Source organism: Rhododendron vialii, chromosome 5a (assembly GCF_030253575.1).
Source record: "Rhododendron vialii isolate Sample 1 chromosome 5a, ASM3025357v1".
Classification (NCBI taxonomy): Eukaryota; Viridiplantae; Streptophyta; class Magnoliopsida; order Ericales; family Ericaceae; genus Rhododendron; species Rhododendron vialii.
The window spans coordinates 34,333,464-34,354,133 of record NC_080561.1 but is presented as its reverse complement, the minus strand read 5'-3'; the positions used below and the strand labels follow the sequence as shown (position 1 = coordinate 34,354,133).

General features: G+C 41.2%; 2 protein-coding genes across 6 annotated transcripts in view; both read right to left on the bottom strand.

Annotated features, from left to right (window-relative positions):
- The window catches only part of LOC131325850 (receptor-like protein 33), a 45,347-nt gene extending 38,361 nt beyond the window's left edge, over positions 1 to 6,986 (bottom strand). For 3 of the 5 annotated variants that reach the window (XR_009199850.1, XM_058358324.1, XM_058358325.1), the window contains exons 1-2: positions 6,817 to 6,986; positions 6,645 to 6,696 (exon numbers count right to left, since the gene is read on the bottom strand). The gene's annotated coding sequence lies outside the window, so the exon portion shown is untranslated. Of the gene's footprint in view, positions 1 to 5,884; positions 6,015 to 6,156; positions 6,352 to 6,644 lie in introns of those variants that run through there. The other 2 variants (XR_009199848.1, XM_058358326.1) reach the window with 2 other exon arrangements.
- A 3,895-nt stretch (positions 6,987 to 10,881) lies between these two features.
- Positions 10,882 to 18,632, bottom strand: LOC131325849 (receptor-like protein 33). Its single transcript, XM_058358323.1, has 2 exons — positions 15,396 to 18,632; positions 10,882 to 12,133 (listed from the first exon to the last, which is right to left on the bottom strand). Exon 1 carries the CDS (start codon positions 18,611 to 18,613, stop codon positions 15,398 to 15,400), a length of 3,216 nt encoding a protein of 1,071 aa, XP_058214306.1. The 5' UTR covers positions 18,614 to 18,632; the 3' UTR covers positions 10,882 to 12,133; positions 15,396 to 15,397.
- Positions 18,633 to 20,670: the final 2,038 nt, after the last annotated feature.

Sequence of the window (20,670 nt, the reverse complement as noted above, 5' to 3'; positions counted from 1 at the left end):
TGGGCTGAACTACGTTTTGCCCTGATTCCCTAGCTTGGGATACGTAGGCAATTTCTCATTGAGACTCGGTCACAATCTATCAATTGGATCCATGGTTGACGTTTGGTGCACATCAAAGGTCGAGGAAGATCGAAGATCAAGCTGCATGGGAGGAGTTTGAAGGGGGAAACCTTTCATTTTTCAGTTTTATTTCAAACTACTACTTCAATTTCAAAGCTGAGCAAAAGCCTTAAAAGAATTTAAGCATAAAAAACAGAACGAAATGCTGGCGAGGCCTAACGGCTCACAATTTATTCTAAGTTCAGCGAAGTCTGGTGTGAACAGTTGCAGTAGCTTTGTAGTCATGTGCGCTAGTTTGAGGTTCACGTGCACTTGTTCATAGTTAAGTGCGTTGGTCTCAACCCTGCGCGCTTTTTCAATTCGCGCAACAATCGACAGTAGTCAGCTACTGCCCTTGAGTCCTATTCAAGGGGCTTTTGCCAAGTTTGGTAATACCGTGTAGACCTAATGTGACTGCACGGGGGTGTCGGTTTCAGTCCGGGCCTATATGTGTCATCATTTACGTCTTATGTCTGTCTTTGGGACATTTTTCTAAGTTTTTAATTCATAGTCGTTTCGGGAAGCTTTTCTCGGTTCTATTTGTTCATGTAGGTCTTTGTATCTATTTTGGCCTCGCAAGCGTCAGTTTCACCTATCTAAGGGACTATTGTGAGTTTTGGCACTCTTAATGCCCAAAATTTCGTTATTTTCTGTGTGTCTAAGAATTCGCATTGTATCCTTGAGATTTTTCTCTCTTTTCAGTCGAGCTAGGCGAGTTTGTGCATGTGCGCATGTCTGTGTGTCGACTCAGCTCGCTTGTCAATGCAAAATAGATATTAGGGGTCAGTTTTAGTCCATAAACTGGAAAAATGCAACTTTTATATTGCTACCCTAGCATATGTTACCCACAAGCAATGGAATGTTGTGAAGCAGTGAGGGCACGTCAGCCCAAGGCCAAGCAAAGCACATCTCTAGGGCTCATCCGCCCAAGCATCAAAGGAAGGGGCATGCAGGCCCACTGCCGTTACTACATGTCAACTGGGCACGCCAGCCCACTCAACATTTATTTGTCTGGGTGCTCATCTCAAAAGCAAAGCCAAAGACAGTAAAGTACTGGAGCTCAGTGACAGTCCTTAGGCATTGTTGTCCTCCTAGGAGCCGCCCTTAGCTTGTGTCTGCATTTTCAATTTGTGCATTCATATTGTATACATATCATCGCATATTGTGTGTATCAAAAGTTTAAAGCAGGAAAATTCTATGCTGGAATCGCTTTTGTGGGATAGTGCAAGTATAGGGGAATGCCACATGTCACTTTCCTTATCTCATTTGCCATGGCAACCGTCAAGCACACAACCTCGCTATCCTACTCTGCTGGCACTGGGAATGCAGTTTGAGGGATCAAAAATCAACCCAATCCACAATGGCATGATCATTCTGCACACTGATCTTCCCATCCCAATTCAATGACAGCCGGTCCTGTCCAAATCTCAACGGCTCGATCATTCTGCACACTGATCTGTCCGTCTCAAATCAACGACAGCCGGTCCTGTCCAAATCTCAACGACATGATCATTCTGCACACTGATCTTCCCATCCCAATTCAACGACAGCCGGTCCTGTCCATTTCTCAACGGCTCGATCATTCTGCACAATGATCTGCCCGTCTCAAATCAACGACAGCCGGTCCTATTCTCAACAGCTCGATCATTCTGCACACTGATCTGTCCGTCTCAAATCAATGACAGTCGGTCCTGTCCAAATCTCAACGGCTTGATCATTCTGCACACTAATCTGCCCTTTCAAATCAACGACAGTCGGTGCTATCCCAAACTCAACGGCTCGATCATTCTGCACACTGATCTGCCCATCCAAGTCAATGACAGTCGGTCCTGTCCAATTCTCAACGGCTCGATCATTCTGCACACTGATCTGTCCGTCTCAATTCAACGACGGTTAGCCATATCGTCCTACTCAACCCGATGGTTAGCCATATCGTCCTACTCAACCCGATGGTCAGCCATATCGTCCGACCCAATTAACCCGATGGTCAGCCATATCATCAACGACGGTCAACCATATTGTCCGACTCAATCAACCCGATGGTCAGCCATATCATCAACGACGGTCAGCCATATCGTCCGACCCAATAAACTTGATGGTCAGCCATATCGTCTGACCCAATCAACCTGATGGTCAGCCATATCATCAACGACGGTCAGCCATATCGTCCGACCCAATCAACCTGATGGTCAGCCAACGACGGTCAGCCATATCGTCCGACCCAATCAACCTGATGGTCAGCCAACGACGGTCAGCCATATCGTCCGACCCAATCAACCTGATGGTCGGCCATATCATCAACGACGGTCAGCCATATCGTCCGACTTAGTCATTCCCGATGGTCAGCCATATCATCAACGACAATTAGCCATCGCCTGTCTCTGTCCATTCAGCGATGACAACCAGCCATGTCACCTGTCTTTGCCCATTCAGCGACGACAACCATATCGCCTGTCTCTGTCCATTCAGCGATGACAACCAACCACGTCGCCTGTCTCTGCCCATTCAGCGACGACAATCAGCCATCGCCTGTCTCTGTCCATTCTGCGATGACAACCAACCACGTCGCCTGTCTCTGTCCATTCAGTGATGACAACCTACCACGTCGCCTGTCTCTGCCCATTCAGCGACGACAACCACATCGTCTATCTTTGTCCATTCAGCGATGAAAACCAACCACATCACCTGTCTCTGTCCAGTCAGCGATGACAACCAACCATATCGTCTGTGATCGCCCCGATCAACAACAATCAGGATATCGTACGATGGTCCGCCCATTCGCAACTAGTTGTTCCCTAGGAGAGTCTGCCTCGGCCTGCCCCAAACGACTACCTCTACTTCAGTCTAGCTTCATGCGCATCTTCCAGCAGGCTTATTGCTCTGTCTCGGATGGTCTTTGATAAAGAGATTGGCTCTAATTTCCAACAGATGGAATTCAACCTGCCTGACACGACCTACCCGTGTTTGTTGGAATACTTTGTGCCGAGGATAGCTTGATCCCCAGTAACGACGGCCTATCCCGTCCAAATCTGCAACGACAGCCTGTCCTGTCCAAATTCGATCAACAAGCGGCAATTCGCTCGTCCACTTCTACTTCCATCCCCGGCAATGGACAGTCAGTCCATTCCACCGATCAGGTTCCTTAAGTTTACTTATCTACTTTGCTAGTATGCTTTGCTCTGGATTGCCTTGAGGGGTGTCTAGAATTCTTTGACGTTACTTGTACCAAGTCGATGGTGCTTTAAGTGCCGTCAAAGAAGGGCTACTATAGACACCCCAATCTGGGCTTCCAAATTAGTTTACTTACGGTTTTTGATTCCCCGATAATGAAATGGATCAAGAACACCCTGGGAATGATAGCGTGTTTGAGCTTTGAGTGTTTGCAAAACCCTTGAACCTAACCTAGCCTAAGCCACTTCAAAAACCAAAATCCCTATTGATGCGCGCCAGGGCGCAACCATCCCGCACCGGGGTGCAACCATCGGGCGCCGGGGCACACCATCGCGCGCCTGACTCACTCCATCGCGTGACAGAGCGCTAGGGCGTACCATCGCGCGACAGACTGACTCCGTCGCGCGACGGTCCAACCTACCACCAACCTTTTTGAAGGAGGATAGTTGGCCACCAATGCAACCTCAGCCAGGCCTCATGGACTGGTTGAACTCCTCTGTTTCCAACCAGATTCACCCCCATCTCCTCCTATAAATACCCTCCATTTGTTCTATTTCAAAGGGTTAACAAAAATTGGCATTCAAAGGTTTACACCCTAAGCATTATAAAGAGGATAGCTTGTTCTTCTTCAACTCAAACACCTCAAACAACCTCAACCTCAATTCAAAGCTCAAACATCTTTCAAAACTCAAGAACCGAAGGTATAGCTTACCTTTGTTCTACTCTCTGTTCTGATCCCTGAGGGGGGTTGGCAGGGCCAAGGCTGGTAATCAATACCAGTCATGGTCCTAAAGCTGGCAAGGTTTCAAAAACTGTCGAGGTAGGAACCCAACGCGCGACGGTCCCACTCTCGCGCGCGATGGACCGCGTGGGGATTGGTGTCCTACTGTTTTGTATTTTATTTACATATAGATCGCTGTTAAGCATGTTAAAAATCAGTTTACTGCTTTCCTTTGTTAGAAACTGCTAGTATGTAGTTAATTTGTATTTTTGCTGTTTTGGAGTACCCCTGGGATCATTCTGGACCTGTTCCAGAGCCCAGAAATGTGTAAACCAAGCACTGATCTGGTTGCACCAGGGCGCGACCTTCCCGCGCCAGGGCGCACCATCGCGCGCCAGACTGGCTCCATCGCGCGACAGAGCGCCAGGGCGCACCATCTCGCGCCAGACTGGCTCCGTCGCGCAATAGACTGCCTCTGACCAGTGAATGGCCTTGCACGGGTAGCTCGGCCTTAGGCCATTATTTTGTCCCCACACTGTTTATGGGGTGTTTTATTAATTTGTAGGGCTTTACAGCCTTTAAACTGTATATTATGCTGCTTATAACTGCGTGGTTTATCCTGGGTGTGCACTGGTCCTTCCAGAGCCCAGAGGGTTTGAGAATAAGAGCTGTGGGTTTGAGTTTACCGGCGCGCTTGTCTTGGAATTGTGTGCGCGCAGGAGTAAGCAGCATGCAGTGACTTGTTCAGTGCATGCTGGTTTCTTCCTGCGCACGTCATTCCAAAACAGGGGCTTCCTAGTTTGTTTAAACTCCCACAAGAGTCTGTTCTCATCCTATACAAACTGTTCATTCATGCTATCTATCACATCTTGCATACTGTTACAGTTTTAATCCCCTTAAACTGTTCCCCGCCCTAAATGGCTAAAGAATTGATTAATCAAACAGAATCGCAAACAAATATTTTCGCAAATGCCTAAGTAGAGACCGATCTCTGGATTGGGCGAGAGGGGTGCCATAAAATCCTTCCCCTCTAGTAACCTGGCTCCCGAACCCAGATATGGTTATGACGGACTGGTTCCTTAACTTTTTCAAATCAAACAGCGCGACAAGTGCTGTCGGACCTTCAAAACCCGAGTGGCGACTCTGTATTTTGCGAGCGCTTCCTTCCCCGCTCGCGCTCCCTCGATCTGGGCCCTTGCATTTTGGAATCTGGAAATTCCAAGGGCATGCTGCCCACAGCATCTTGGTGACACTTGCAAGGCTGACATTTCTTTCATTCCTAAACTTAACATACAATCAACTCATTGGAATGATCCCAAGAGGCCCCCAACTTCAAACATTTCCAGGAACTTCATATGAAGGAAACAAAGGATTATGGGGACCTCCTTTGACCGCTTGTCGCAAGGAAGCAGGACCGGCACCGCCAACATTGAATGGTACACAATCATATACTGAAGAGGATGAGATTAACTGGGTCTACATAACCGCCATGTTGGGGTATACTATGGGGTTTGGAGTTCAGGAATACCCCAACGTAGCAGTTATATAGATCCAGTAAATCTCATCCTCTTCAATATATGATTGCGTACCATTCAATGTTGGCGGTGCCGGTCCTACTTCCTTGCAACAAGCGGTCAAAGAAGGTCCCCATAATCCTTTGTTTCCTTCATATGAAGTTCCTGGAAATGTTTGAAGTTTGGGGCCTCTTGGGATCATTCCAACGAGTTGATTGTACGATAAGTTCAGGAATGAAAGAAATGTCAGCCTTGCAAGTGTTATCGGGATGCTTCCACCGATCTTGTTTTGAGAGAGGTCTAGTGATCCGAGCTGTGTCAAGTTTCCAAGTGATGATGGGATTGAACCTGTGAGGGCATTGTGTGATAGGTTGAGAACATATAGGGATTTCAGATCTCCAACTGTATCTGGTATTTTTCCCTTGAACCTGTTGTTCGTACTAGACAGATCAAGCTTCACAATCCTCGTCAAGCGTGAAAGTTCCATTGGAATCTGCCCAACAATACCACTGTTTGACAAATTCAGATATGTTAGACTTGTGAGGTTTCCAAAACTGGATGGAATTTGTGTGAAGTAGCCAAAATCGTTGTAAGCCAAGTTCAGCTTTTTTAGAAATTTAAGGGTGAAAAGACTACTTGAGTGGTTTAAACCTCCGGAGATTGATTCTGTGTTCAGGTCGAGATTGATAACATGGCCAGACTGTTCACAAGTCGCACCATTCCATTGACAACAATCCTTGCTTTGAGTTCAATTCACCAACTTGATAGAGGAATCTGGATTGAACTGGAGGTTGTTCTTCGATTGAAGTAACAAAGATTTTTGATCCTCCAGGCATTGGCTGTGTACTGAAATGGTGATAGAGCAGAAGATTGTGAGTGTGGCGATTGAGAAAAACCAGGTAATGAAAAACCAGGCAAATTGAAAATGGGAATTGAAATGCTGAAATGGGGAAGGTGACTTTTATATATCCTTCCGTCACAACTTGTTTGTTCCTCGTTAAGTGAGTTTCAATTGAAATTTAACACGGATGATTGAATTTGTTTTGAAAGTTGATGAAAGAATCATGTTTGTATATATAGGAGTGTAATTTCTAGAAGAAAAGAAACTGTAGATCAGCGTGGATAATAGGAAAGTGAACCTGTTTTCTGGAGGAGAGAGCAAGCAACACCGCTCCCGTCGCCCCTGATCACCTGTATAATGCAAAACAGGCCATATTTGTTTCTAAGGTTAGAAAACATAGAAATTAACACGAGGGAAGATGGAAACAAAGAACAGAAAGAGTTTAATGGTGAAGGAGAGAAAATTCTCACGATTTCATTATCAGCTTCAACAAGATAGAAGATGAGAAGAGAAACGAGAAGTGAAGCAATCACAGCCTTAGAGATGGCCATGAGTACACTCTAGAATATAGAGATTTGCAATGCCAAGGCTTTTCTACCGAATAATTAAACTACTGTAATATATATAGGCAACTCTTTCGAAATTAGTATTTGTTGTGAAATGAGAGAAAGTATATGGTGTATTTATAGAGAGGGGGAGGAGGGGTTATACATCTCTCTCATTGTCCTCATAGACGGATGATCTTGGGCCCTCGATCTCCTTTTACCACAGCTTGTCTTTCATTCTTGCTTTTTGTTGGAACCGTGTCAAACTAATTGATGGAAACCCACTACTTCAAGTCTTCAACTGATATAGAGTATCATCTTAATTACTGGCCTGGATTAATTACTGCACTTGACCGTTGTTGTCCTCAAAGAGATAGCAAGACTTTGGAAGTCATCTTGGTCCGGCCTCCTTTTGATTGAAGACTTGTGAATCTCCATACCACATCACGGTCAAGGTCTTTGTCCCTGGTGTTATAGCTTTATATCTTGCTTTGCTGGTGTCCAAAACTATGGGAATATATTCATGGATTTTTGTGTTTCTGTACTTATTATGTGATGGTTCTGTGGTATGTGTGATAATTAGTTTCTACCGAAATCCCACACATATATTATCTGTGTGTGAGATCCGTCTTCAAAGACCAAGAGACTGTTTGTTCCCAAAAAGTAAAAATTGGCCTAGGAAAACAGCGAGTAGTGCAGTTCTAGGCCTGATGCGGGCATGGCAGGACTGGATTGCCGTTCAACTTCGTGTTAAGGCCTGAATGCCTCAAATCTGACTTCTTCTAGAGTGATTGCGTACGACCTAAGGGGTGAGGCCGTATATAATTCGTGGTTTGCCTTGTCGGGATTAGGACTTAGTATTTCCCAACCGTTGTTGAAAATGGAAAGAAAAAGAAACAAGGTGCGATGAAATTAAAAGAACTTTATTAACGGTTTAACGAAGTTGGTACAAGAAAATAAAACATCAACTATGCATGGCTAGTGTAATGAAAGATAAAGACATTTGCTGAAAATGTAAAGATAATTGAAATGTAAATTGGATAAGCCGTGGGCTTGATTGATCGGGGACCTTTGCTAAGGCCTTCAATTCTGGTAGTTAACGGGAGGAAGCAGGAACAATACTGGCTATTGCTTCAAGACTTCGACTGCTAGCTGTACCACAAGTTTAGGGTCCTTGGCCCTAGTCTTTCTTCATTCTCTTTTAAATTTGATCTGATAGTCTTTCATTCTGACCACAGTTTCGGTGCAAAATTTATTTCCGTGATCGAACTGCAATTTGAATAAGCTCAAACAATCGAGGAAATTAAACAAGGCCTAGCTAAGCCAGCAGTATCGATCCATAATATTCTAAAAGGAATCCTCCATCTGATGGCAAGCAGCCTGTTAGAGTCACTCTTCTTGACGCACCTCCAAGAGAACATATATACAAGCCCTAACGTCCTCCTTAATTTTGATTGATCAATCCTCCAACATGCCTGCTTTGATTCTGGAAAATCAGAAGATTCCCTCTCCCTCCAAATCCAGTACAGAGAGGCAGTCAAAGACAACAAAGCCCAAGTTCTCTCCCCAGCTAGCTGGGCCAAGCACATTCCTTGCAACATTCTAGCTTACCCAGGAATTAATCCCGAACTTGACAAGAAAATGGACAAGCAAAAAACAGATGCTAATTCATGGGACTCCACTTAGCCATTACAAAGACATCATGCCATATCAAGCCTCAACTTCCCAGCATGTCCTAAGCAGATAATCTGCCCCAGAAAATGAGCTATTCCATGAATACCCGTCTAGGGACATGATGGGCGAACGAGACAATTTTTTCCCCAAGAAATGGTAGGCTGGACCTCCCTCTAAGCATTCCAGTTGGTCCTGAATTAAATTATTGAAACAAAATTTTGAAATAAAACATGAAAGCATTATTGAAAGTGATATGATCTAGAAGCTTTCTACTTATAGCCGAAAGTGACATCATCTACTTGTCCAACACTCAAAGCCTTGCCTATAAATAAGAGGTGATACCACAAGGTAAAAACATCTAATCTCTCTCATTCTTACAAACTTCACTCAAAGCATATTTTCCTCTACCTCTCGGGCTCTTACTAACTTGCTCGTTGGAGGAGGTACACCCCCCTTCGGTTCTCAGTTCACCGTTCAACCCTTTCACCGCACAACAGTAAGGTGGAAGAGGTTCAAGGATTTTTTCAGCCCCCACAGAATGGTAATAAAGCAGAAGATTGTGAGTGTGCTGATTGAGAAAAACCAAGTAACTGGTTGAATTTTCATTTTTTTTTGGTGGTTGTGAAGCAAATTGGTGAAGAATGTGAGTGAGGGCCCAAAGAAATATACTACTATACATATTCATTTGTCTTAACAAGTGACTTCGGAAGTCGTCTTGGGTCCCCCCTTTAGCTTGCAGTTAATGGTATAGGAAGACTTTGGAAGTCGTCTTGGTCCCCGTTTGGTAAAGACTTTGAATCTCCATACCACATCAAGGTCAAGGTCTTTGTCCCTAGTGTTACTGTTATATCTTGCTTTTGGTGCCCAAAATTATGGGAAATTCATGTACGGTGTATTTTTTGTTTTTGTTTTTTGTTTCTGTTATTATGTGATGGTGTTGTTCGATTTTTGTCAATAGGCAAAGGTGCACTGAGAGTTGGATGAGTCCGGGCGACCGCCCTACCCACGAGATTTCTAGTTTTTATTCAAAATATTTAGTTGTTTCTCAAAATAATATTTAATGGTATAGAAGTTCGTCTACTCAACATGATTTTGAACAATCCAAGATGACCTTCTCAACCAAGAATTTTTGAATAAATAATGCTATTCTAGTAGTACATTTATCTTTTATGATATTATTTTGCTTTTCAAAATGGATAGCGATGCACAAAATTGTATGCAATTATATGTAAAGATGACCAACCATATCTTAGTAATTAAATAGAATGCACAGAAACATATATTCCAGTTTTTTTCATTAATGGGAAATTTCTTATTAACTGAAGTCACTGATGTTCTTAGGTATATCTTTTAAGATCAAGTGTTCAGGTTGAAAGAGGGTCCATTGTTTGCCGGGTTTGGTCGTTACAAATAGTTTTAGACCCCCACCCTGATCCAAGTGGTGGGTAGGATGCGGTGTTCTCCCATCACAGACGCCATGAGAGGTTGCTAGGACCATGCGAAGAAGACGTTGGATTTGTGAGGAGGCAAATTGTAGTATTCAAGTTCTGGTAGAATTGAGTGCTAGCTTAGTCCCACATTAGTTGGAAGCAAGAGCCTCACTTAATATATTAACACCCACCAAATGCTACATGGTTCCTTCTTAGGTATACCTTTAAGGCTGAATTTATAGGCTAAAAGAGGATATCCCTGGTTGGTTGGGTTTGGTCCTTACATTTTTTCCATAAGAGATATTATATATTCGCTCAATGATTTCTCCATATTTGACAAGTCTATTTTGATAGCTACATATTTGGAAGGGAGGGATCTGTCCTTATTGTTCGATACTTGTTATGGAGTTTGAGAGCTATATGTTGTAAACTTTGCAAATGGTGGCCGGCTCATGTGGTAGTAATTTTGTGGCCCTTAGCAGTTAGCATTGGTGTAGGTCCAAATCTCACCCCTTCCCAGAGGCAAACCGTGTTGAGAAATTGGGGCGCGTGCCACCCATCCGTGTTTCAAACAAAAGAAAATTTATTTTACATATGTAATTCGATTAGACACTTACAACTAACCGTATAATTTGTTTTTGTAAAAAAGGGATTTGAAAAGTGAACGAGTTTGAAAATCACAAGAGAGTTGTACCAAGCCTTGATTATTTTTTCAACAAAAAGACAAAATTAACCAGTAAAACTCAGTCACATGTCTTGACACTAAAACTTTCTCTTCACACTTTAATTTTCGTAAAACACGTAACAACACAAATGGAGCCACCTCGATCTAAAGCATAGCTCTACCCCTATCCCATTCGCCCTCCCCTACACTAGAATTAATATAACCCCTTGAAATAAATCTTGTAAACATTTTCATTCTCACTGAAAAACTGAGTAATATTAACGTACTCTTCAAACTCTTCGTAAACTTTTTTTATGAAACTCCCTCTGTGAAAATTCTGTGTCCGCCGCCGGGTATTTAGGGATTGTAGTTTCTCAACTCAATAAGAAGACATCTCTTCCACGTCGTACTCTCTTCTACTTTCGATCTATTGCTCAGTTTACTTTCAGCAAACTACTCCGACAAAATCTTTTATCTCTTTTACTGAAGCTGAACATAGATCAATTCCCTCCATTTGAAATCAGCAGACACGCAAATGGACCGTAGATATATAACCTATGCCCGTGACAGTGCCTAAGCCGGCAGCAGTATCGATCCATAATATTCTAAAAGGAATCCTCCATCTGATGGCAAGCAGCCTGTTAGAGTCACTCATCTTGACGCACCTCGAAGAGAACATATATACAAGCCTTAACATCCTCCTTAATTTTGATTGATCAATCCTCCAACATGCCTGCTTTGATTCTGGAAAATCAGAAGATTCCCTCTCCCTCCAAATCCAGTACAGAGAGGCAGTCAAAGACAACAAAGCCCAAGTTCTCTCCCAAGCTAGGCCAAGCACATTCCTTGCAACATTCTTACCCAGGAATTAACCCCGAACTTGACAAGAAAATGGACAAGCAAAAAACAAATATTAATTCTTGGGACTCCACTTAGCCATTACAAATACATCGTGCCATATCAAGCCTCAACTTTCCAGCATGTCCTAAGCAGATAATCTTCCGCAGAAAATGAACCATTCAATGAATACCACCATCTAGGGACATGATGGGCGAACGAGACAATTTTTTCCCGAAGAAATGGTAGGCTGGACCTCCCTCTAAGCATTCCAGTTGGTCCTGAATTAAGTAATTGAAACAATATTTTGAAATAAAACACGAAAGCATTATTGAAAATATCCATCAAAGCTTCTATTTATTGAACACTCACAGATAAATAGTACACTCTCAGTTTATCACAAATCATCGGGTTGCTAAGGCCAACTAGAAAAGCAAAAAATAATCAAGTAACATGTCATGCCATATTATAACATGCTCGCAATTCTTTTTTTTTTTTCCCAGTCAATAGAATAGATCATTTACATCATATATTATAACACACTCGCAATTCAAGTAAATGTACTTACTACATGGCATAAAACACAGATAGCCAACTTAGTGCCAAATGCTAAATCTTGTTCCCTCCAAGTGATCGCCTGAAAAGGGATAAATCAGTCCAACTGAGAATTTAGAATACCAAAGTTACAAGTTTACCATTGAAATTAACAACAATTGAATCAAATTCTATAATCGTAGAAATAACATGTGAACTAAAATAGGCCCGAAGCCATAGAACAATATTGTATATATACAATATGAAATCTATGATGCTCATCAACGGCACAGTAAACATGCGGTCGGGAGCTAGCTACCCCACTAGTGAAATGATCAAATCACAACATCGCCACCCATATATTGTCTATCCCCCTAGTTCTGCACCGTCCTCTAGTGTACAGGATGCAACAATATCCAAAATTAATAGCTAATTCACATAAATTATATGTTCTTATTTCCATGGCATTATTTGTTTAGAAGCTGCACAAAAACGTCTTTGGCCGGTTCTTTCCACACAAAATTTTACACAATTTTTGACACTCCATCTCTGTCATTGAAATCGTCATAAATTAAAACTTAACACACCTTCTCTCTCCTCCCACTAAGGCGAACTTTCTCGACTTAGCCAAAACTCCTTCGTATTTATATTTTTTGAGCTCAAGGACAAACACTTTTTCCAATCAAACATAAAGACAAATGTGCCTACGAAAGTGCTTAAAATTCTAGGGTATCCTATGAAAGCGCCTAAAACCCTAAGGTACCATATATATGAAAGTGCGTAAACCACTAAGGTACCCTATGAAAGTGCTTAAATCACTAAAATCCTATAATAAGAAAATACACCCTAAAACCCTATGAAAGCGTCTAAACATCTTTTGGCCTTATGGCTAAAAAATTCAAAAAGTTGAAGGATCTGTGCTAAAAACTATTTTGTTGGCGTCATTCGCCTTAATGAAAACTATTTTACCTTTGGTATGGCTAATTTTCCCTTTTTAAATAAATAACGCCGTTCTTTTCCTCACCTCTGTTCTCTCTCCCTTCCTCACGCATGTTCTTCTTCGTCCTCGCGTCACCGCCGCCGCCGTCCGATGAGGTTCTTGCTTCTCCGCACCCGCCCTCTTCTCCGGCTGTAATCTTTCTCACTCCCAATCCAAGCCCTAATTCTCGGGGGTCCATCATTCTCTTCACCAAATGCCGCCTTCAATTTCCACCGCAATTGATGTCGTCGTTGTGATTCTCTCCATCTCTAATGATGCGGGCTTAAGAATTAGTGTTTTTTTTTTTTTTTTCAAACGGGAAGATGAGTACTGGAAGGTGAATGATTTTTCTCTTCCTATCCTTGTTTATTTCAGAGATTTTCTGAATGAGATGCATGACATTGTTGCCAGAGATTTCCTTTAACTTCCACCGACTGGGACTTGTACATTTGGCCGAAAAATCATTCCAGAAACTTAATGTTTAACTTGATCTGTCTGGCGGAGGAGCAAGCACCTCGTCGGATGGCGGCAATGAGGCAGGACGAAGAAGAACAGTCGCGAGGGAGCAGGACTGGTCCTTATATTTGGGTTGCCCAAGTCCAATCTCAAGTTTGGTTGCCCAAGTACTACTAAGGTCATCCACAGTGGTATAATCAAATGTTAATTGTTTTTAAAGTTAACAATATTTGTGCAAAAAATGGCTCACAATGGTATAATCAAACTTAGCAACATCCTTAAAAATAATCAAATTTTAGGTTTTGGATAATCAAATTTTAGGTTTTGGATAACCAAAACTAGCAACATTTTTCAATAATCAAAAGCATTTTTAAGCTTTGGATAACCAATTTTAGGCTGTGGACCCCTTATTTTGGTTATGAACTAGAAGCGACCATTGTGAACCTCAACATTGGTAAGCTTAACAACCTCTTAAATGAATAATCAAAAGCTGATGTGTCAACTTTTGGTTATTCATTTTTGATTATACCATTGTGAATGGCCTAAGTCATAAAAAATAGAAGGAGATACAAGTAAAAAAAAAACAACGTTACATTGTGTTTTTAGTATTAGCTTGAATTACATCAACAAATGAAAATAGAAATGTAACTCCAGTTATATTACTTTATGATTATCATGATCCGATTTAAAGAAAATACTGTAGCAGTTTATCCATATACTCATTTTCAATTGAAATCATTGGCAATCCACTTAATCTCTCATGTGACGTAATAGTCCGAAGATAAATTTACATGCAACTTGAACTAAGAAAAACTACTCTCCGCTAAAACAACTATTTTTACAAAAAAAAATTATCAAAAAAGCCTACCATGTAAGATTAAAATTAAGTGAGTATTGATATTTACCAATATAGACTTTTTAACGTCTATATTAGTTATTATAATCAAAAGGAATATGAAAGTAAATTAGTTTAACCAAAATAAAAAGAAATATGTTACAACGATGTTTATTTACCAAATAAACCCTTTAAGTTTTAATTCATGAAAAAATAAAACGAAATGAAGTAATAATAGGAGGCTTAAGCAAATTATAAATAAAAGAGAGAGAGAGAGAGAGAGAGAGAGAGAGAGAGAGAGAGAGAGAGAGAGAGAGAGATTTTTATGGAGACACAAAGAGGAAGGGAGGCTCCCTTGGAAGGATTAAAAAATGAAAAAGGGGACTCTTGAACCTGGGCAAGTTTTGTGGAACACACCTTCTCCACTGGGCCAAAGTAGCTAACTAAAATTATAGCACTAACTTAAATATTTATTACTTAGTTGATGGATAATTTTTTTCGGTTGCCCCATGCATGGCGGGACCGTGGGGGTTGCCCCCGGAAGCTTCTTGTGCTTATCTTAGGGTCGGCCCTATGAGGGAGGAAGAGAGAACAACGGTGAGGTAAAGAGCGGCGTTAATTTTTTTTACCAGGAGAGAGAAAGTTCACGATAGTTGGAGGAACCAGCCCGAACATCTTTAGACTTGCTGAAAAGAACATCTTTATAAACTTACCTAAGTCTTATGAACATTTATAAATTCACACATTTATGTTTTGAAAATGTATTATTGAAACGGTACATAATTTGCGCTATTTTCTATCACTTATAATAATTTAGATTTTCTGACCATAGTTTTGTTGACTACTTACTTAAAAGTCTTAAATTAAGTTGTGATATTGTGAAAAAAAAGATAAGGATTCTCCTACTCAAACAAACTCGTCCCTCAACAAAATAAATCGAGGGTGATATGCCTGCACAAATTTCAAGTCAGTGGAACTTCTATCTTGCCACCTGATGGACACAAACCCTTATCTGGTTTTACTTAGTTGAAACAAGTTGAGCTAATTAAGTTAAAAATAAAAAATAAAAAATTACACTATGCTTCGAGAACTTACCTTCAGTGGTGTTGGCATCTCCGAAGCTGGTTTATGTTGTTTCTTCTTCGTTGATTCCTTGCTCGCTGCTCTCGGTGATGGAGGATCCTCACAATAACTCTATCGAGTGGTTTGTAGTAGTATTGTCTCCATATTTTGGAATATAAAAGTGGCCCAACAATAACTCCAAACCCCAAAGTATATCCCACCGTAGCAATTATGTAGACCCAGTTAATCTCATCCTCCTTAGCATATGATTGCGTACCATTCAACGTTGGCGGTGCCGGTTCTTCTTCCTTAGTGGTCAAAGGAGGTCCCCATAATCCTTTGTTTCCTTCGTACGAAGTTTCTGGAAATAATTGAAGTTGGGGGCCACTTGGGATCATTCCAACGAGTTGATTGTATGATAAGTTCAGGAATGAAAGAAATGTGAGACTTGCAAGTGTCACTGGGATGCTTCCACGGAGCTTGTTCAACGAGAGGTCTAGTGATTCAAGCTTTGACAAGTTTCCAAGTGAAGACGGGATTGAACCAGTGAGGGCATTGTGTGATAGGTTGAGAACATAGAGGGATTTCAAATCCCCCAATGTATCTGGTATGTTTCCTTTGAAACTGTTGTCTGAGAAATCGATGGCGGTAAATATAGTTAAGATCTTCACTAGCTCCATCGTTAAACCTTTGTTGATAACTATCACTGAATCCTCATAGTAGTCACCACTAGTCGTCTTAAAACGCAAGTGATTGAGATCTGGTTGTGCATTACCCCCATCCATCATTGCCTTCCTCCTTGAAAAGAATTTTGCCGGCAGAATGCCACTGAAGTTGTTAAAAGCTAGGTCAATAATTTGAAGCTTTGGCCACATATTATTATGGATCCCTTTGCAGTGAATATTTCCATGGAGCTTGTTGGATCGCAAAACCAAGACGTGCAAGCTGGATAAGTTCGCCAAGAAGCAAGGGAAGTAACCATTTAATTTGTTGGTACCGAGATTTAAAACCTCGGCATTTGCACAATTGGCCAGCGATTTTGGAACCTGCCCTTCCAAGCAATTTCCATTCAAATCAAGGGTCCTCAAAGCGCAACCATATGGGAATGTCCCTATTATTTTACCAGTAAGTTGGTTATTCTGCAAGTTTAGTACGCCGAGGGTCGCAGTACCTTTATCTATCAGACATTGGGGTATAGTGCCAGTGAATCTATTGTTGGACAAATCAAGAATCTCAAGGTAGCTCCCATTGCATATTGATGGAGGGATGGGTCCAGAAAGCTTGTTATGTGAAAGAGAGAAGAAAGAAGCAGAGGCAATGCCGTTGCCAATTTCAGCAGAGAGAGAAGAGCTGAAGTTATTCCTTGAGCAGTCAAAAAAGATTGTTGATTTCGGTGGTATTGGCATTTCACCGCAGAGCTGATTTGAATGAAGGTCAAGGGTACGAAGACTAGCCGGAATAACATATTCCGGTTGGAAACCCACAAGGAGATTACAAGAAAGATTCAGACTAACTAGAAATCCATCACCAACATTCCAAATCCAATTGGGTATTAATCCAGAAATTTGGTTGTCAGAAAGGTCTAAAAGTAACAAGCTTGATTGGTTCATTATAGGAGGGAACTTTCGCAGCTTGCAAGAAACCAATTTTAAATCGCCGAGTTGGGGAAAGGATGGTAAGATAGAGTCATTGATACTTGTATTGACTGACAAGTTATTGTGTGAAAGGTCAAGAAAATTGAGATTTTGAAGCCTATGGAAACTTTCTAGCTGTATGGTGCCACTGAAGTTATTGGAAGCAAGATAGAGTCTTCGGAGACTTTGGAAATAAAAGAAGTACGACGGGATAGGCCCTTGTATTTTGTTATTTTCCAAATCTAGTATATGCAAAGCAGACAAGGATTTGTTTGGAAGAAACTCAGAAACTTCACTAAATTGGTTATTGGGAAGCCAAATTTGCTGCAAAGATGGAAGGGAGAACAGAGAAGAAGGAATACTCCCATTGAATGAGTTTTCCCCGAGAGACAACTCTACAAGATTTGAAAGGCCTTCAAAGTAAATGGAAGGAACTGGACCTGTTAGAGCATTATTAGAGAGGTCTATGAAAGTGAGATTTTTGGATCCGTGAAATGAAGGTATTGGGCCTGTAAAATTGTTGTCTGCCAAATCCAAGGAAACAAGCTGACTAAGATTTGCCAGTGAATTTGGAATCGGTCCACTGAAATGACACTGGGAAAGTGTTATACTTCTTAGCTCCATCAAATTTCCGATAGACTCCGGTAAATTCCCAGAAAAATTTGTGCCGCCAAGCAACAGATTTCGAAGGGGCAGATTTCGTGGAAAATCAGGTAAAGAACCATTGAGTAGTTTATTACCTGACAAATCCAGAGTCTCTAGTGTTTGAACTTGCTGAAATATGAAGTCCGGAAACGTTCCATATAATTCCGAAAAACTGAGAATCAAAACTGTCAAATTCGGGAAATTCGCAAAGAAACCCGGGACCGGAGACAAGAGATTGTTCTGAGCCAGATTAATTTCTGAAAGGTACTGAAGGTTTTGAAGGGAAGAATCAATAGGGCCTGAAAGTAAACAATCACTCAAGCTCAAAACTCGCAGGTTAGGCAGTGAAGATGAAATGGCCTGACCCCATTCATACCCATTTGTTGATATATTTACCCCGTCCAAATAAAGCTCTGTAAGCCCCCCAAGGTTACGAAAAAGTGTGAATAAATTTGGGTTATCAATTCGGATTCCATTGGAATTGAAAGCATAGTGATTAGACAAATCAAGCTTCACCAACCTCGTCAAGCGCGAGAATTCCATCGGAATCTGCCCGACAAATTGAGTGTTCGACAAATTCAGATATTTTAGATTGGTGAGGACTCCAAAACTGGATGGAATTTCTGCGAAGTTGAAGCTGTTGTTAGCCATGTTTATCTTCTCTAGAAACTTGAGCCCGAAAAGACTGCTTGAGTCATTTAAACCTCCGGAGATTGATTCCGTGTTCAGGTCGAGACCTATAACACGGCCGAAATGGTCACAAGTCACACCATTCCATTGACAACAATCGTTGCTTTGAGCCCAAGTCACCAACTTGACAGAGAAATCTAGATCGAACTGGAGGTTGTTCTTCAATTGAAGCAACAAAGACTTTTGATCCTTCAGACATTTGCCGTGTACTGGAATGGTGATAGAGCAGAAGATAGTGAATGTGGTGATTGAGAAAAACCAGGTAACTGGTTGAATTTTCATTTTTTTTGTTGGTTGTGAAGCAAATTGGTGAAGATTGTGAGTGAGGTCTCAAAGAAATATATTATACATATTCATTTGTCTTAACAAGTGACTTTGGAAGTCATCTTGGGTCCCCCCCTTTTGCTTTCCAATTGCAGTCTAGTTAATGGTATAGGAAGACTTTGGAAGTCGTCTTGGTCCCCCTTTTGCTTTCCAATTGCAGTTAATGGTATAGGAAGACTTTGGAAGTCGTACGTCTTGGTCCCCCTTTGGATTAAAGACTTTGAATCTCCATACCACATCAAGGTCAAGGTCTTTGTCCCTAGTGTTACTGTTATATCTTGCTTTGTTGGTGTCCAAAATAATGGGAAATTCATGTACGGAGTAATTTTTTTTTTTTCCTGTTATTATGTGATGGTGTTGTTCGATTTTTGTCAATAGGCAAGGGCGCACCGAGGGTTGGATGAGTCCGGGCGACTGCCCTACTCATGAGATTCGTAGTTTTTATTCAAAATATTGTAGTTGTTTCTCAAAACAATATTTAATGGTATAGAAGTTCGCCTGCTCAACATGTTATTAGGTATACCTTTTAAGATCAAGTGTTCAGGTCAAAAGAGGGCCCATTGTTTGCTGAGTTTGGTCATTACAAATAGTTTTAGACCCCCACCCTGATCCAAGTGGTGGGTAGGATGCGGTGTTCTCCCACCACAGACACCAAGAGAGGTTGTTGAGACCATGCGACGAAGACGTTGGATTCGTGAGGAGGCAAATTGTAGTATTCAAGTTCTAGTAGAAGTGAGTGCTAGCTTAGTCCCACATTAGTTGGAAGCAAGAGCCTCACTTAATATATTAACACCCACCAAATGCTACATGGTTCCTTCTTAGGTATACCTTTAAGGCCGAATTTATAGGCTAAAAGAGGATCCATAGTTAGTTGGGTCTGGTCCTTACATTTTTTCCACAAGAGATATTATATATTGGGAAATGATTTTGCCACTTCCTTTTTTGTTAACGTCACTCTCATGCAAGTGTATTTTTACACAAAAAATACACTTGCAAGGAAGTGGCGTTAACAAAAAAGAAAATAGCAAAATCAGCAGCCTATATATTCGCTCAAGTGATTTCTCCATATTTGACAAGTCTATTTTGATAGCAACAGATTTGGAATGGAGGGATCTGTCCTTATTGTTCGATAAGAAATAGCTCAACTTTACATGTGAGAGTTTTAGATAGTACTTGTTATGGAGTTTGAGAGCTATATGTTGTAAACTTTGCAAATGGTGGCCAGCTCACGTGGTAGTAATTTTGTGGCCCTTAGCAGTTACCATTGGTGCAGGTCCAAATCTCACCCCTTTCCAAACTGTGTTGAGAAATTGGGGCACGTGCCACCCCATCCGTGTTTCAATCAAAAGAAAAATTATTTTACATATGTAATTCGATTAGACACTTACCACTATCCGTATAATTTGTTTTTGTAAAAAAGGGATTTGAAAAGTGAACGAGTTTGAAAATCACAAGAGAGTTGTACCAAGCCTTGATTCTTTTTTCGACAAAAGACAAAATTAACCAGTAAATTAAACTCAGTCACATGTCTTGACACTAAAACTTTCTCTTCACACTTTAATTTGCGTAAAACACGTAACAACACAAATGGAGCCACGTACCTCAATCTAAATCATCGCTCTACCCCTATCCCCTCCGCCTTCCCCTACACTAGAATTAATATAACCCCTTGAAATAAATCTTGTAAACATTTTCATTCTCACTGAAAAACTGAGTAATATATTAACTCTTCAAACTCTTGGTAAACTTTTTTTACGAGACTCCCTCTGTGAAAATTATGTGTCCGCCGCCGGGTATTTAGGGATTGTAGTTTCTCAACTCAATAAAAAGACATCTCTTCCACGTCGTACTCTCTTCTACTTTCGATCTATCGTTCAGTTTACTTTCAGCAAACTACTCCGACAAAACCTTTGATCTCTTTTACTGAAGCTGAACATAGATCAATTCCCTCCATTTGAAATCAGCAGAGACACGCAAATGGACCCTAGATATATACCCTATGCCCGTGACAGTGC

Coding starts and splice junctions, on each gene's coding strand:
- LOC131325849 (XM_058358323.1), bottom strand. CDS start 18,613: ATGAAAATTCAACCAGTTACCTGGTTTTTCTCAATCACCACATTCACT.